The sequence below is a fragment of the Larimichthys crocea genome, chromosome VII, assembly GCF_000972845.2.
Source record: "Larimichthys crocea isolate SSNF chromosome VII, L_crocea_2.0, whole genome shotgun sequence".
Classification (NCBI taxonomy): Eukaryota; Metazoa; Chordata; class Actinopteri; family Sciaenidae; genus Larimichthys; species Larimichthys crocea.
In genome coordinates this window covers 19,187,402-19,206,143 of record NC_040017.1, presented here as the reverse complement: position 1 = coordinate 19,206,143, position 18,742 = coordinate 19,187,402, and the positions used below count along the sequence as shown (strand labels likewise).

The 18,742-nt window shown below is 39.6% G+C and overlaps 3 protein-coding genes and 1 pseudogene across 3 annotated transcripts in view; 3 read left to right on the top strand and 1 right to left on the bottom strand.

The window, feature by feature from the left end:
* The window catches only part of LOC109139420 (olfactory receptor 10J5-like), a 1,817-nt gene extending 812 nt beyond the window's left edge, over window positions 1-1,005 (bottom strand). The window contains exon 1 of the mRNA XM_027280332.1: window positions 111-1,005. Within this exon, the coding sequence (XP_027136133.1) occupies window positions 111-1,005 (895 nt within the window). The remainder of the gene's footprint in view (window positions 1-110) is intronic.
* A 3,381-nt stretch (window positions 1,006-4,386) lies between these two features.
* On the top strand, window positions 4,387-5,298 carry LOC104936732 (olfactory receptor 52D1-like). Its single transcript, XM_010752814.3, has one exon. It carries the CDS (start codon window positions 4,387-4,389, stop codon window positions 5,296-5,298), a length of 912 nt encoding a protein of 303 aa, XP_010751116.3.
* Window positions 5,299-9,923: 4,625 nt separating this feature from the next.
* Window positions 9,924-10,859, top strand: LOC109139421 (olfactory receptor 11A1-like). Its single transcript, XM_027280331.1, has one exon. The coding sequence runs from the start codon at window positions 9,924-9,926 to the stop codon at window positions 10,857-10,859; it is 936 nt and encodes a 311-aa protein (XP_027136132.1).
* Window positions 10,860-14,629: 3,770 nt separating this feature from the next.
* Window positions 14,630-15,787, top strand: LOC113746061 (olfactory receptor 10A6-like; annotated as a pseudogene).
* Window positions 15,788-18,742: the final 2,955 nt, after the last annotated feature.

Genomic DNA, 18,742 nt, shown 5'->3' with positions numbered 1-18,742 from the left:
ATAATATGTTGTATATTTTCAGATCATTTTCATGTTATTGAAGATGAGAAAAGAAGTCATGTGACATTCAACATTAGTATGTTACATTTTACCAAAAAACATTTTCTTACATAAGATATGGATTTTTGACAAGTTCAGTCCATACACGACAGGGTTACAGAGCGGTTGGAAAATGATAAAGTATAAAGACAAAAATATGCGCAATATCATGGGTGCACGGCTCATATTCAACCTGCTCTGAACTATTTCAAATAAGCAGCCAACAGAAAAGTTAAACAGAGAAGTGAGGTGAGGTGTGCAGGTACTGACAGCTTTCCGTCTGGTCTGTTTAGAACCAGAGAAACAGACTTTAAGGATCCTAATGTAAGTATAAATGATTAGTACTACAAGACCAAATAATACAATGAAAGTGTAAATTAATCCATACACATTATTGACTGTAGTGTCATAGCATGCCAATTTCACAAGAGAGTAGTTGTCACAGTACAATCTGTCAATGATATTACCACACAGCTGCAAAGAGGCATTCAACGAAATCATGATTACAATTGCAAGAAAAGGGAATAACCAACTCAGAGCAATAAGCATGGCAACCTTGTTAGATGTCATAAGTGTGTTATATTGTAGAGGACAACAGATAGAAAGATATCTGTCATAAGACATGACGGCTAAGGTATAAAACTCTACATTTGCATAAGTGTACAAACAGAAAATCTGCAGATAACAAAATGGAGCAGAGACAGTGTGAATGTCAGAGAAAATCTGAATCAGAAGCAACGGGTACAACCCTGTACTACCATACAGTTCATTCATAAACAGGCTGCACAGAAAGATGTACATAGGTTCATGTAAACTTCTGTTCATGCAGATAACCACAATGAGGAAAACATTGGCACACAGAATTAAAATATAAAAACACATAACAATTGTGAATAATAAGTATTTGAAAAGCCCGATATCGTAGTAGGCACTAAAAGTGAAAAATGAAACCTGTGAGGAATTCATGATAATCTGTTTCACAACAAAATTCAAGTTTGAGCAAAATGATCAGTTTGAAATGTTACATTTGTAGTAAAATGAATAGATTATTGCCATTGTGTGAATCCTTACATGTGTCTGCTGTTTTGGTGTGCTGCTTCGACTCCTTCCTAACTGAGCTCAAACTACGTCGGCTTCTTTTAAACGTTTCACATCAGGTCTCAGCACGAATCAGCAGCAGTCTGACCTCATTACCAGAGCATGCGCATCATGTATGGAAAAAAACACCCACTGAAATAACAAGTTTCAACAACAAGTAACGAGTTAATGTCATTTATATTGCACTTTCTAAATCAAACAATGATTAATGATTTGATTTGTTCACTGACAGAGTCACTTTATATAGAACATCATATATATGTAATGGATTTACCCACAGGTGTGAAGACCAAAATACCCCACAATTAAATACCCTTTAATTTGAGGCAATTTCTACACATTGTGTCTTCTAATAGGACAATGAAATAATTAAGTATGATTTATGGCATCAGTGGATCTGTGGATCTATGCAGAGGGGGTTCTCAAAGCCGGTACACAAAATGTATGTACTTATTTTTAGTAAAACTGAACTTTCATGAACATGTAGACATTGTTAACACTTTTTCACGTTTTTAAATATCATGATTAAATTTGATCAAAAACAAAACTTTTACATAAAGTGTGAATTTTGGTCAAATTCATTCTACACAGAACAGGACTGAAGAGTGCTTAACATGTAAGCTAGTATGATGATGAATCAGATTTTATTTGTACAGCCCAAAGTCACAAAGTCCATTTTCCTCTGAGGCTTTCCAATCTGTACAGGGAGTGACACCCTCTGTCCTTAGACCCTCGGTTCCAGTGAGGAAAAACTTGCCCACAAAAACCTTTAACAGGGAAAAAAGGTGGAAGAAACCTCAGGAAGAGCCACAGAGGAGGGATCCCTCTCCCAGGACGGACAGACGTGCAATAGATGTCAGTGTACAGAACAAATCAACACAAACATATTGTACAATTACAATGACTGATAAAATGACAATGAATTACAATGACTGATAAAATGACAATGAATTACAATGAATGATAAAATGACAATGAATTACAATGAATGATAAAATGACAATGAATTACAATGACTGATAAAATGATTACAGTAGCAGTGGAACCTGTGATAGAGACAGAGAGACACAGATGCTCAGCAGCAGCAAATCATCAACTAACTATAAACTGTGATGGAGATATGGCAGCAATAATGACAGTAGTAATATGTGTAGTGGTTAGTAACATGCATTAATGAGACATGTACAGTTGAAACCAGAAGTTTACATACACTATATAAAAAGACACATATGCTTCTCTTCTCCCATGCTGGTGTTTGTGGTGTTGATACTTGGGTATGATTGTTTGAACAGATGAACGTGGCAGCTTCAGGCATCTGGACATTTCAAGTGCTAATAAGTCCATAAATGTTATTGACGGTGTCATAACAAGCAAGAGTAGTTATCACAGTACACTTTATTAATGATGTTCCCACACAGCTGTGAAGATGATCTCAGTGATATCCAAACAAGTTATTCATTATACACATTGATTGATCTCCTGATTTTTGTCTGAGGATCTTTGGGGCTGACCAAACCTGACCTGTCAATCAGCTGATTGTGAGGCCGATATCAGATCCTGCTTGTGCCAGAGACAGACTGAGAACGACCTGTTACCTTTGTGCCTCACGTGTGAATGTTCACTGTAAACCAGGGGTCTTTATTCTTTCTGTGATTGGGGTCAGTCTATAACAGGAAATGATATGGAGCAGTGTTATTGTGGAGATTATAATGATCATTTGTTGCAGCTGCACTTCGCTTGGCCTTGGCGCCACCTGTTGGTTTGAAGTACCACAGACAGCTGGTCAGAAAGCTGATGCCAGGTAACAATGAGGGGATGTGATTTTGTAACAGGTACAGGTGAGTTAACAACTGGTAGGTATAATAATATTAATACAGAATAGAATAATAATAAAAATCAGGTGATGTAGTCTTATCTAGATGAGCTGACTTTGTATGTACAGAGTTAACAATAGTTAAGTATTTTGTCTGCACAGGTATATTTGTTTACTAAAGCTACAGTGAAATGACATTAATACTGAATCATTGTAATAAACAGGTATATAGGTGATCTGATTTTGTATTTACATGACTCTTAGATGAGGTTATTGTGCTGTGATGATGTAAATGTAAATGTAAAAGTTTGTTACATACTTTTACATCCTCTACTCCCTGAACTGGGTCGTAGCAGGTGGTTGTTGAAGCACCGCCGTTGCGTTCAGCCGTCCGGGTCCCTCCAAACTCTATACCAAACATCAGTTTGTCAGTAGGTGCAGAAATCTGACTGACCTCCGGCCTCTAAAACAGTCCTCACACACTGCTGCCTCCTTCTCCATGGCCTTATGGAGCTGCCAAACCGCAGTTAACAAACCGATTTTATCACGACCTACACCAACCACCTTTCTCTGGAGCTCCTTGCTGCCACCCCAGCTGAACTCTCCACTAACTACACCCTCTCCCACACCCCCGTCCTTCTGGTCGAAGAAACAAATAGAAATTCACTCCACTGTGACATTCCACCAACTATGACACTTTTGAATACCATGCTATTGTAGTAACGGCCCCAGTTAAGGCCTACGTTGTTGTCATGTACCGTCCACCAGGCCAACTGGGTGGCTTCACAGACGAGCTGATACCCTGCTGTCATCCAGACCTGATCATGACTGTCTGCAGCTCGTGACATGAACATTAGACACTCTGGGCTCAGCAGACTTTATGTCCATGATAAATTCTTTCGACCTCTAACTGGTCCGCAGTCCTCCTACTCACAAAGCTGGTAAAGTGCTTGACCTGATTCTTAAATAATCAGATCAAAATGATGCTGATGGAATAACATCCACCTGACATCACTTAGAAACAAGTCTCTGTGGGAGTCACCTGACTATGTTAACAGGAAGCAGAATCAGTTTCAGCTCTGTGAGAATGGTCGCACACTATAGAGGATAATGTTTCATAATCTATATAATGTTGTACAGATCCAATAGTTTCATCTTCATTTTCCCTGAGGGTACGTTGGGGGGTTATTCTTCAGTGCTCATTTATTTGCTGTGAGTAGACTAACTTGTTATGTGCTGATGAGGCTGCTCTGAATGTATCAAAGTCTGAAGTATTTCATCTTGTATCATTTTATTCAAGCGTTTCTTTGAAGCTACTGAAGGAACAAAATCATCTTTATATTTTTTGGATCTGGGTTGATTAACATGTGGCTGCAGAATATGAGTTCATATTGTCTGACTGCATCAAGTGATTATTACTTCATCCTGTGTAAATAATGAGTAACACTTCAAATGTTTCACATTTCAGTCTTGGTGCTTACTTTGACACTGGGGCTTTGAAATACTTATATTTCATGATTATTATGTCTTTATATATTGTTATTATCAGTGCCAATGTTTCCCTCATTGTGGTTATCTGCATGAACAGAAGTTTACATGAACCTATGTACATCTTTCTGTGCAGCCTGTTTATGAATGAACTGTATGGTAGTACAGGGTTGTTTCCATTCCTTCTGATTCAGATTCTCTCTGACATTCACACTGTTTCTGCTTCATTTTGTTTCCTGCAGATTTTCTGTGTTTATACTTATGCAAGTATACAATTCAGTAATTTAGCCGTCATGTCTTATGACAGATATCTTGCCATCTGTCATCCTCTACAATATAACACACTTATGACTTTTAACAAGGTTGCCGTTCTTATTGCATTTACATGGTTCTATCCATTTCTTGCTATTTTCATTTTGATATCTTTGAGTGTCTCTTTACAGCTGTGTGGGAACATCATTAACAAAGTTTACTGTGACAATTACTCCATAGTTAAACTGGCCTGCTCTGACACCACAGTCAATAATATTTATGGACTTGTTTACACTTTTACAACAATTATTCTTGTACTTTTAATCTTCTACACGTATATAAAGATCCTTAAAGTCTGTTTCTCTGGTTCTAAACAGACCAGACAGAAAGCTGTCAGTACCTGCACACCTCACCTCGCTTCTCTGCTCAACTTCTCTTTTGGGTGTTTCTTTGAAATAGTTCAGAACAGATTTGATATGAAACATGTTCCTAATATGTTACGTATTTTTTTCTCATTATACTGGCTGACGTGTCAGCCTCTCTTCAATCCTGTAATGTACGGCCTGAATCTAACCCAGATCCGCATTAGATTTCAAAGCACTGTTTAGGACAATGTGACTTTTTACACTCTATCGGATTCAACACTTCATATTTAATATTTTTGTCTATACTTTATCTAATTTTATCATCTCTTTCTTCTATGTTCTGGTTCAGCTATTTACTGTGTTAAGACGAAACCTTTGAATTGCACATCTGTTCTGAAAATGTGCAAAACAACCTCAGAGAGCTGATCTGTCTTTAAGCAGTCTGGAACTGATGCCATCTGGTTTGTGGTCTTCCTCGCCTTGATTACAACTGGTCAGCTGTTATGGAGACACTGAGGACGGGGGCTGGTGGTAGTCCCTGTTGAGGTGTGGAGTGGAGTGGAGGGTGGTGTTGATGTCCTGGATGTCCAAATTGATCACAAAGCTCGCGGCCGCTGAAGCGTCAGCCCAGGGTGAGATGTACACAGTTATCTCCACAATGCTCCACTCTTGATACTCACTCTGTAGCCTGGTTAGCTCCTCCATCTTATTGGGGAGTGATCTTACTTTCCCCGTGATAACAGACGTTACAGATTTGAAAATGTCACCTGGTTTCTTCATGAAGCAGAAAGGCAATATAATAATCTCACAAAGTGTTCAGAGCTATGTTATCTGCCTGCCAACCACACATACGTGTGAACTCATATGTTCATAAAGAGTATAGATAGATCCATGCAGTGATGCATTTGAGTGTGGACTAAGTAACAAAGCAACAATTATAAACTGTGTAAATAAATGTAGAGTGTCTGACTGTAGCCCTGTCGCGCCCATACACAGTTATTGACACTGCAGTTGCACACAAACCTCAATAAAGTTGGTCAAACATTTTCTCTTTGTATTCTTATGCCTGTGTCGAATTTTAGCCGTCGTGTCTTATGACAGATATCTTTCTATCTGTCATCCTCTGCAATATGACACAGTATGACCTCACTCTAACATTTATGCTTTATGCTTCAGTTTTATGTTTTCTTCCGTTATCTTTGAGTTCTCCTTTACAGCTGTGTGGGAACATCATTAACAAAGTTAACTCTGACAACTTCTCTATTGTCAAACTGGCCTGCTCTGACACAACAGTCAGTAACATCTATGGACTCATTGTCACTGTTCTCACAATCTCATGTCCTGTAACTCTGATCTTCTACACGTACATGCAGATCTTCAAAGTTTGTTTTTCTGCTTCCAAACAGACCAGACAAAAAGCTGTCAGTGCCTGACAAGAGCTGGAAATCTGCAGTTTGCCTCTTTACCTGTGCAGCTCTGTAACTAGTCAAAGAACACTGCCGATATTGATTAAACTATATTAACGACTATCCTAATGTGACATGGAAGGTCACTCTGCTGAGAGCTGACAGCACACAAGGCACAAAGCTTTCAGTACCTGCACACCTCACTGTGTTTCCATCCTTGGAAATTGCACAAAGCAGGTTTAATTTACCCAACATGGTGCAAATATTTTTATCATACATTCTTACATGTCAGGCACTTGTCAATACATACGGCCTGAATCTATCCAAAATCTGCATCATATGTAAAAGTCTAGTTTTAAAATGTGCGACCCTCATTTGAAAAGTTATCTAACAATGCATTAAATGTAAGCAGGATTGTGGTATTAATGTATATCTGTGAAGTGCATGAACTCATTTTATTTTTCAATCTGTTTTGCCTTTGTAAACTTGGAGAAACAATGATGAAGCTGTAGTGTGTTTAAAGGTTTCTAAATATATGACAAATTAAGATACAGCTAATTGATCCCATGTTGGACAAATCCACCTCTGAAGCGGCTGAGAGCACTTTTAATCAACATATACAATAAGCAACACATTTGTCTGAGACACTGTGATGGTAACAAAGCTTTGACTCAAGACCTGCCTTCAACTGCTGCAGACTAAGACAAGTCACAATGAATCACGGGCCACTTCAATGCACACATCACAGTTATCTATCTATGGTATGTAATTACTGAACAACAAATTCAGGGCCAGGTAGTATTGCAGTGCAGAAAACTGTACACCGTACTTTCATGAGAATGATTCTGTATTGATTCCACTGGCAACTATGCTAAAACCTTCCACTTCAGTCTCAGAGACAACTAGGCCAATACCTGACTGTGGTCACATCTAACCTTTCTCTGCAGTATTGTAAATACAATCCCTGCCTGACCAGGATACCCAATGATAGTATACACGAGCTGCATCAGTATCAGTCTCTATCTAGTGTTTGAATAAACTTTGACTCCAGCATAACAGCAGACATGGCAACATCGACCTTTCATCATGAGGTAAAAGAAGTCTCTGGGGGGGGGGTTGTTCGCCCAGGGCGCAAATGTAGCCAGAACCGGCGCTGACTACAGCAGCTCAACAGGTCAATGATCAGTCTACAGAGAGAGAGAGAGAGAGACAGAGAGAGAGAGAGAATTTTCAGTAAAGAAAGATGTGACTGCATCTTCAACCAATACCGTGCCTGACTAGACATAACCCTAAAAGAGACAGACAGAGAGGAGGGAGGAGTCCCCCTGCAGTGTAATCCTATGGCAGCATAACTAAGGGATGACCTGAGCCAGCACTAACTATAAGCTCTATCAAAGAGGAAAGTCTTCAGTCTACTCTTAAAGGTGTTGACCGTGTCTGCCTCCTGAACCCAGAATGGTAGTTTGTTCCACAGAAGAGGAGCCTGATAGCTGAAAGCTCTGGCTCCCAATCTACTTTTGGAGACTATAGGAACCACAAGGAACCACAAGGAACCCAGCGTCCTGAGAGCGCAGTGTTCTAGAGGGGTAGTAAGGTACTATGAGCTCTTTTAGATACGATGGTCTGCGCTGTGACCATGAGAGGCTTTGTAAGTAAGGAGAAGAATTTTAAATTCTATTCTCTGATTTAACAGGGGGACCAGTGCAAGAGAAGCCAGAATGGGAGAGATGTGATCTCTGCTCTGGTTCCTGTCAGAACAGTGCAGCAGCAGCATTCTGAATTAACTGCAAAGTCCTAAGAGACTTATGGAGCAGCCCCGATAACAAAGAGTTACAATAGTCCAGCCTTGGTGAAACAAATGCGGGACTAGTTTTTCTGCATCCGCCTGAGACAATGGTTGATTTTAGAGTGTTACGTAAGGGGAGAAGTCGAGTCCTAATTTGTTTATGTGGACGTTAAAGGACAAATCCTGATCAAAAACAACTCCAAGATTCTTTACAGTGAATGGAGGCCAGGGTGATTCCCATCTAAAAGTAACTAAGTCTCTAGAAAGAGAGTTTCTGAGGTGTTTGGGTCCAATTAAAGAACTTCAGTTGTCTGAATTTAACATCAGAAAATTGTCGGGCATCCAAACTTTTTATATTCTTAAGGCCTGTGGAGGTTTATTTAACTGATTGGTTGCATCAGGCTTGATCGCATAAATCATAACAATAACAATAATAATTAAGAGTGATTCCTAATAATGTTCCCTAAAGGAAGCATATATAAACTGAATAGAAGTGGTCCTAGTACAGAACCTTGTGGGGACTCCATGACAAACTTTGGTCTGCATGAGGATTCATCATTGACGTGAACAAACTGAGATCGATCTAAGAAATACGACTTAAACCAGCTTAGGGCGGTTCCTTTGATGCCAGTTTGATGTTCCAGTCTCTGTAAAAGAATTTGATGGTCAATGGTGTCAAATCGCACTGACTAACAGGACAAGTACAGAGATGAGTCCTTTGTCTGGTGCCATTAGGAGGTCATTTGTAACTTTGACTAATGCTGTAACTTTGACTAATGCTGTTAACTTTGACTAATGGTCCTAGTGGTACACTTGCTTCAGCCGTACCGGTTCACCATCCGACACAGAGCAGGCAAGGCCAACGCGGGTGGCAGACTACCTGTCTAGGTGTCGCCATCGCCAACCTCGAGAGAAGGGGGATAATGTGGCACCAGCACACACTCGCAGCGCACACATACAGACACACCATACACACATCTTTCCTTCCTCTGCAAACTAAACTCAGAAAAACAAAAAAAAACATGCAAAAACCAAAGAAAAAACACAAAAACCACAAGAAAAAGACACAAAAAAACAAAGAAAAAAACACAAAAAACCAAAGAAAAAAACACAAAAAAACCAAAAAAAGAAAAACACACAAAACAAAGAACACACACAAAAAAAACAAACATAACAAAGACAAAACCAAAAAAAACTCTTCCCTGCCTGAGAAAAGTGGATCAATGCAGAGACCCCAGGGAAGTCCGTGGGTATCCATCCTATCCATGATGTTCGACTCCTGAAAACAGCAGCCATAGCAACATGTCAACTCCCCGGGATAATTCCTGAAATACTGCTGACATTAATTAAACGTATCATAATGTGACCTTTCATCACGAGGTCACTGCTGCTGTGGGTGAACTTAAAAGAAGTCTCTGCAAAGTTTCAGCTCAGTTAGGAAGGAGTGTCACAGTATGACTACAGCAGTTCAGCAGGTCAATGATCAGGACTCACTCTGTACGTTTTATTCACACCAAATTTTCTGCACTTTGAAAAGGACATGATGCCTTGAGGATATTTGTATATTTTTATATATTTGTGTATTTCATGTTTGAGCTGCACATTGTGTTCAAACAGAATTCACTAATTCTTGTTGTGTCTCCTCAGTAGAGTTGTGATAATCCAAACAGAGGATCATGATAAACTCTACACAGGTTTTATATTTCACACTCAGTGCTTACTTTGACACTGGGCTGTTCAAATACTTACATTTTATAATTACTATGTCTTTATACATTTTTATTGTTGTTACCAATGTTTTCCTCATTGTGGTTATCTGCATGAACAGAAGTTTACATGAACCTATGTACATCTTTCTGTGCAGCCTGTTTATGAATGAACTGTATGGTAGTACAGGGTTGTTTCCATTCCTTCTGATTCAGATTCTCTCTGACATTCACACTGTCTCTGTTCCTTTTTGTTTCCTGCAGATTTATTGTTTACACTCTTTTGCATGTGTAGAGTTTTTAAATTTAGCTGTTATGTCTTATGACAGATATCTTGCTATCTGTTATCCTCTACACTATAACACATGTATGACATCTAATAAGATTGCCACACTGATTGCTCTAATATGGTTATACCCTTTGCTGACATGTGTTATTATGATATCACTAAGTTCATCTTTACAGCTGTGTGGGAACATCATTAACAAAGTGTACTGTGACAATTTCTCTGTTGTCAGGCTGGCCTGCTCTGACACAACTATAATTAACATATATGGACTCATTGCCACTTTTTGTACAATCTGTGTTCCGTTAATGTTCATCTTTTTTACTTATTTGAAGATTTTCAGGATTTGTTTCTCTGGTTCTAAACAGACGAGACAAAAAGCTGTCAGTACCTGCACACCTCACCTCATTTCCATCATGAACTTTTCCCTTGGAGCTAGCTTTGAAATTGTACAGAGTAGGTTTAACATGAGCAGATTACCCAATATGTTACGCATTTTCTTGTCATTATACATTCTTACATGTCAGCCACTCTTCAACCCTCTAATGTACGGCCTGAATCTGTCCAAAATATGTGTCACGTGTAAAAGTCTGATTACAAATGTGCAACATTCATATTAACAGTTATCTAAAAACTTGAAAAGCCTGTTGTATTTAATGTAAGCAGATGTGTAACAAATGTAGTATTTGTGTGCTATAGATAAAAATAAAGTCATTTACTCATACTTTGTTTTCTGTCTGATTTACTTTTGTAAAGACACATAGCGTCTACAATGATCGTGATGAAGATCAAGCCAAAAACTCTTCATAACAGACCAATGCCTTGAAATAAAAACTCATAGAATAAAGAGGCAACTGCTGCAGGTTGAGACAAAACTCAGATTTCTGTCATGAGCCAGTTCAATGCACAGATCACAGGGTTAACTCTCTATGGTATTGTCATGTGTTTTCCATGGCTGCCGAAGTCAGTCTATGGATGCTTGAAAAGAAAAGAGCCGCAACTCATGTTGACTTGAATAATTAGGACTTTATTCAAAGAAACAAGTAAGTTTAAGATGCATCTCCTGATCGGATCCTTTCTGAATCTCCATGCCGAATTGCTGATCCAAATTGTTGTACCCCTCTTCTCCCGGGCTAGCTCCTATACTCACAGGAAAAACATGAATAAACTTTCTGAAAAACGTTCTTTTAAGGAACCAACTTCCATCATTGTCTTTCATAACTTACTTTACCACATCTGTTTCATTACCAAGAGAGAGCTGTCCAAAGGTCATCTCACAAACCCTTTATCTCAGAAAGGGAAAGGTATCAAGTTCCACAGAACCGCACACTGTCCTCCCAAGAGAGATCGTAAATACTAGAGAATGTTTATTCTTCATGCAGAGAGACGTCGTAAATATGAATGTGCAACATTCATATTCACAGTTATCTAATAACCTAGCCTGTTTTATTTAGTGTAAGCAGACCTTTAGTATTTAGATGTATATCTGTGAAGTGTGTTTCTTAAACTTGGAGACATACCATCTACATTACTAATGATTACTAAGTTTGGTTAGTGACATGCATTGACATGCATTAATGAGACACATTGGTTTAAAACAAATCAAATCAAATCAGATTTTATTTGTACAGTCCAAAGTCACAAAGTCCATTTTCCTCTGAGGCTTTCCAATCTGTAAAGGGAGTGACACCCTCTGTCCTTAGACCCTCGGTTGTACAATTACAATGACTGATAAAATGACAATGAATTACAATAAATGATGAAATGACAATGAATTACAATGAATGATAAAATGACAATGAATTACAATGAATGATAAAATGACAATGAATTACAATGACTGATAAAATGACAATGAATTACAATGACTGATAAAATGACAATGAATTACAATGACTGATAAAATGACAATGAATTACAATAAATGATGAAATGACAATGAATTACAATGAATGATAAAATGACAATGAATTACAATGAATGATAAAATGACAATGAATTACAATGACTGATAAAATGACAATGAATTAAATAAATGATAAAAGGACAATGAATCACAATGACTGATAAAATGATTACAGTAGCAGATATGGCAGCAATAATGACAGTAGTAATATGTGTAGTGGACGTCATGCAGGACCACAGCACAGCAGCCACGATCCACGAGAACTGCTGGACGACAGAGACAGAAACTCCAGGGAAGATTTAGTTAGTGACATGATTAATGAGACATGAAGGTTTACAGATGGAGAGAGAAGAGAGAGAGACAGAGAGGAGAGACAGAGAGAGAGAGAGTTTTCAGTAAAGGGAGATGTGACTGCATCTTCAACCAATACCGTGCCTGACTAGGAATAACCCTGAAAGAGACAGAGAGACAGACAGACAGACAGACAGAGTCCTCCGCAGTTCAATCCTATGGAAGCATACTAAGGGATGACCTGAGCCAGCACTAACTATAAGCTCTACAAGAGGAAAGTCTTCAGTCTACTCTTAAAGGTGTTGACCGTGTCTGCCTCCTGAACCAGAATGGTAGTTTGTTCCACAGAAGAGGAGCCTGATAGCTGAAAGCTCTGGCTCCAATCTACTTTTGGAGACAAGGAACCACAAGGAACCACAAGGAACCCAGCGTCCTGAGAGCGCAGTGTCTAGAGGGGTAGTAAGGTACTATGAGCTCTTTTAGATATGATGGTGCCTGACACTGAAGAGCTTTGTAAGTAAGGAGAAGAATTTTAAATTCTATTCTAGATTTAACAGGGAGCCAATGCAAGGAAGCCAGAATGGGAGAGATGTGATCTCTGATCTTGGTTTTGTCTGTCAGAACACGTGCAGCAGCATTCTGAATTAACTGCAAAGTCCCAGAGACTTATTGGAGCAGCTGATAACAAAGAGTTACAATAGTCCAGCCTTGAAGTAACAAATGCGTGGACTAGTTTTTCTGCATCCGCCTGAGAACAATGCGTCTGATTTTAGCGATGTTACGTAAGTGGAAGAATGCAGTCCTCGAAATTTGTTTTATGTGACGTTAAGGACAAATCCTGATCAAAAACAACTCCAAGATTCTTTACAGTGGAGCTGGAGGCCAGGGTGATCCCATCTAAAGTAACTAAGTCTCTAGAAAGAGAGTTTCTGAGGTGTTTGGGTCCAATTACAAGAACTTCAGTTTTGTCTGAATTTAACATCAGAAAATTGTCGGTCATCCAACTTTTTATATCCTTAAGGCATGTTTGGAGTTTAGTTAACTGATTGGTTTCATCAGGCTTGATCGATAAATATAATTGGGTGTCGTCAGCATAACAATGAAAATTGATAGAGTGATTCCTATAATGTTCCCTAAAGGAAGCATATATAAACTGAATAGAAGTGGTCCTAGTACAGAAACCTTGTGGGATCCATGACAAACTTTGGTCTGCATGGACGATTCATCATTGACCGTGAACAAACTGAGATCGATCTAAGAAATACGACTTAAACCAGCTTAGGGCGGTTCCTTTGATGCCAGTTTGATGTTCCAGTCTCGTAAAAGAATTTGATGGTCAAGTGGTGTCAAATGAGCCTAAGATCTAAACAGGACAAGTACAGAGATGAGTCCTGTGGCTGATGCCATCAGGAGGTCATTTGTAACTTTGACTAATGCTGTAACTTTGACTAATGGCCAACGCGGCAAGGCAACGTGGTGGCAGACTACCTGTCTAGGTTGTGCGCACATCGCCAACCTCCGAGAGAAGGGGATAATGTGGCAGCCAGCACACACTCGCAGCGCACACATAAAGACACACACATACTACACTCTTTCCCTGTTCCCTTCTGCAAACATAAAACTAAGAAACACACAAAAAACAAACAAAACAAAGAAAACATGCAAAAACAAAGACAACAAACACACAAAAAAAAACAGACAAAAAACAACAAAAACAAAGACAACAAACACACAGAAAACAAACAAAATAAAGACAATAACAAAACACGAAAAACAAACAAAGACAAAACACACACAAAAACAAAACAAAGACAATAAACAACAGAAAACAAACAAAACAAGACAATAAACTACAGAAAACAAACAACAAAGACAATAAACACAACGAAAAACAAACAAAGACAACAACAAAAAAAACTCTTTCCCTGCCTGGAAGATAAAGTGGCATCAATGCAGAGACCCCAGGGAAGTCAGTGGGTATCCATCCTATCCATGATTGTTCGACTCCTGAATAACAGCAGCCATAGCAACATTGTCCAACTCCTCCAGGGAGATATTCATGAAATACTGCTGACATTAATTAAACATGAGTATCATAATGTGACCTTTCATCACGAGGTCACTCTGCTGCTGTGGGTGAAACTTAAAAGAAGTCTCTGCAAAGTTTCAGCTCAGTTAGGAGGGAGTCACAGTATGACTACAGCAGCTCAGCAGGTCAATGATCAGACTCACTCGTCTACAGGTTTGTTATTTCACACCTAAATATTGTCTGCACTTTGAAAAGGACATGATGCCTTGAGGATATTTGTATATTTTTATATATTTGTGTATTTCATGTTTGAGCTGCACATTGTGTTCAAACAGAATTCACTATCTTGTTGTGTCTCCTCAGTAGAGTTGTGATACCAAACAGAGGATCATGTAAACTCTACACAGGTTTTATATTTCACACTCAGTGCTTACTTTGACACTGGGCTGTTCAAATACTTACATTTTATAAAACTATGTCTTATACATTTTTATTGTTTTGTTACCAATGTTTTACTCATTGTGGTTATGCATGAACAGAAGTTTACATGAACCTATGTACATCTTTTGTGCAGCCTGTTTATGAATGAACTGTATGGTAGTACAAGGGTTGTTTCCATTCCTCTGATTCAGATTCTCTCTGACATTCACACTGTTTCTGCTTCATTTTGTTTCCTGCAGATTTATTGTTTACACTCTTTTGCATGTGTAGAGTTTTTAAATTTAGCTGTTATGTCTTATGACAGATATCTTGCTATCTGTTATCCTCTACACTATAACACATGTATGACATCTAATAAGATTGCCACACTGATTGCTCTAATATGGTTATACCCTTTGCTGATAAATGTGATTATGACATCACTAAGATCATCTTTACAGCTGTGTGGGAACATCATTAACAAAGTGTACTGTGATAACTTCCCTATTGTCAAACTGGCCTGCTCTGACACAACTATAATTAGTATATATGGACTCATTGCCACTTTTTGTACAATCTGTGTTCCGTTAATGTTCATCTTTTTTACTTATTTGAAGATTTTCAGGATTTGTTTCTCTGGTTCTAAACAGACGAGACAAAAAGCTGTCAGTACCTGCACACCTCACCTCGCTTCCATCATGAACTTTTCCCTTGGTGTTAGCTTTGAAATTGTACAGAGTAGGTTTAACATGAGCAGATTACCCAATATGTTACGCATTTTCTTGTCATTATACTTTCTTACATGTCAGCCACTCTTCAACCCTCTAATGTACGGCCTGAATCTGTCCAAAATCCGTGTCACGTGTAAAAGTCTGATTACAAATGTTCAACATTCATATTAACAGTTATCTAAAAACTTGAAAAGTTTGTTTTATTTAATTAGATTAGATTGGATTATACTTTATTCATCCCACAATAGGGAAATTCACTTATTACAGCAGCAGAGTGTGATATACACACAGAATTAGAGTAGAAAGGGCAAAACACAACGAACAGACAGAAGTCTCTTATCACCTACACAATAAAACAAAAGAACAAAAACAAGCTGCAAACAACAGACGTGCAGAAACAAATACTGAAGGTAAAAGTGACGTGATACAAATAATATTGCAGTTAAAGTGACCATGGTATGAATAATATTGCACATTGTAGGTAATCGGAATGGAAATATAAGTGCAGATAGTAAGAATACAAATAAAAATAAAAATAATAATACAGCCATGGTGAGTAGCAGTGAGTAGAGACGGGAACAGGAACTGCACCATGATCAGGTGGTGCAGGTGGAGCAGGTGGAGCAGGTGGTGCAGGTGGAGCAGGTGTTGTGTTGGATGAACCTCTCCTTCTTACACCGTGGGTGTAGCAGTCTGCTGCTGATGGAGCTGCTCAGAGACCCACAGTGGCATGTAGGGGGTGAGAGGTGTGGTCCATGATGGAGGTCAGCTGAGCTAACATCCACCTCTCCTCCACCTCCTCTGTGGAGTCCAGAGGACGGTCCAGGACAGAGCTGGCTCTCCTGATCAGTCTGTTGAGTCTGCTCCTGTCCAGCAGACCACAGCATGAAGGATGAGGCCACCACAGAGTCAGAGAAGGTCCTGAGGAGAGCCCTGCACACTCTGAAGGACCTCCGTCTGCTCAGCTGGTGGAGGCCACTCTGGCCCTTCTTGTAGAGAGCATGGAGGGCGGGCGTGGCAGGGCCTTAATCTCGGAGGTCACCCAGGGTTTGTTGTTGCACCAACTTGGAGGACACAGTGTTCTCCACACAGAAGTTAATATGATGCAGTGCTGTCGACGATCTAATTTAAGCAGATGTGTAGTATTTGTGTGCTATAGATAAAAATAAAGTCATTTACTCATACTTTGTTTTCTGCCTGATTTACTTTTGTAAAGACACATACCGTCGATCGTGATGAAGATCAAGCCAAAAACTCTGATGCCTTGAAATAAAAACTCATAGAATGAAGATGCAACTGCTGCAGGTTGAGACAAAACTCAGATTTCTGTCATGAGCCAGTTCAATGCACAGATCACAGGGTTAACTCTCTATGGTATGGAATTACAAAATAATGAAAATAGGGCCAAGTAGTATTCCAGCATAGGAAAACTGTACATTGCAGAGAACAGGATCTAGGCACTTGAAGAAGAATGATTTTTTTATTACTTCCTCTACCTCTTTAGTCCCATAGACTACTAGACCACCACCTGACTGTGGTCCTGTTGAAACATCAGTTTTATGTTGGCGACCCATGAAACTGAAAAGGCGTGTCATCCATGACAGCCCAACAATGTCTGAAGCCTCTCAGCCCTAACATGCTCTGGTACCATGTATACCTATTTACAACTCCAAGACGGCCAGGTACTCTGACCTGCTGTTTGGTGTAGAAGAACAACAGTCAGAACCTTCCCCACAGCGACTCGCAGTTACATGGAGGCGCCCTGTTGTTCTCCGGGAGAACTCAACACAGGGGACTCACAAGAAACCCCTACGCCTGCCCAGCAGCTTGGGTCTTGGGCAGCTCCAGGAACGGCAAGAGTTTAGTCTTTCTCACAGTGTTATGTGTAGAGGTGAGCCCAACTATTTACAGCTGTTATCACTCGACCTCCTTCACCAGCTCTGGTTCCTTCCCCACCAGTGAGTTCCCCACCTTTGCCTGCAACTTAGCTGGCAAAGAACCTTTTCCAGCATTTTTTCTGGCTGTGCCTGGCTGGATTCCCGATGCTCGCCAGTGAGTTTAACGACATTGTCCAGGTACTCCTGGGAAATATTTGTGAAATTCTGCTGACATTAATTAAACATGAGTATCATAATGTGACCTTTCATCATGAGGTCACTCTGCTGCTGTGGGTGAACTTTCAGCTCAGTTAGGAGGTATTCTGTATCTGTATTCCTTTGATTTTGGTCATTTTCACTCAAGACTTTCAGAATTTGTTTTTCTGGTTCTAAACAGACGAGACAAAAAGCTTTCAGTACCTGCACACGTCACCTTATATGTGGAGAAGTCTGATTTCAAATGGGCAACATTCATATTAACATCTATTTAACAATTTTATCTAACAACATTTTATCAGGCCAGTTGCCTTAGAAAATTTCTCTCTTAGAGAATAAACGCTGCAGGTTGAGACAAACATCAGATTTCTGTCTGTTTCCATCCATATGTATATATAAGTACCCCCAAGCTGTACTTCCATACGACACTTAGTGCTTCACACAGGTGTCACGGTGCATTTTGAAGTACATTATGTGGTGCTAAACTGTGGTGAGGTGTGATACAGTAATCACACACCTGAGAGCTCTATTTGATTGAGTTTATTGACATATAAATTCAAAGAGTTCCCAAAGCTGCTGAGCACCTGTTGGCTGCTTTTCCTTCCACTCATCCCAAACCACCTCAGCTGGGTTTAGGCCATGTGACTGTGGAGGTCAGGTCATGTGTCTGTGGAGGTCAGGTCATGTGACTGTGGAGGTCAGGTCATGTGTCTGTGGAGGTCAGGTCATGTGTCTGTGGAGGTCAGGTCATGTGACTGTGGAGGTCAGGTCATGATGCAGCCTCACAGAGCCTGGAGGTGTGTTTGGGGAGGAGGTCCACTGGGACTCATTACCGTGAGATGACACAGTAAACATGATGACATCTCCCATCAGAGACCGGCTGCCCGCTCCGTGTCCACATCACTCTGAAACAAACAACAAGAAATGACCTTTGTCACCTTTGCAGGTCAGAACCCAACCTTTGAAACCAGAACCCAACCTCTGAAACCAGAACCCAACCTCTGAAACCAGAACCCAACCTCTGAAACCAGAA

Bases quoted from the DNA above. Each gene is read 5' to 3' on its own strand.
- LOC104936732 (XM_010752814.3), top strand. From the start codon at position 4,387: ATGAGTAACACTTCAAATGTTTCACATTTCAGTCTTGGTGCTTACTTT.
- LOC109139421 (XM_027280331.1), top strand. From the start codon at position 9,924: ATGATAAACTCTACACAGGTTTTATATTTCACACTCAGTGCTTACTTT.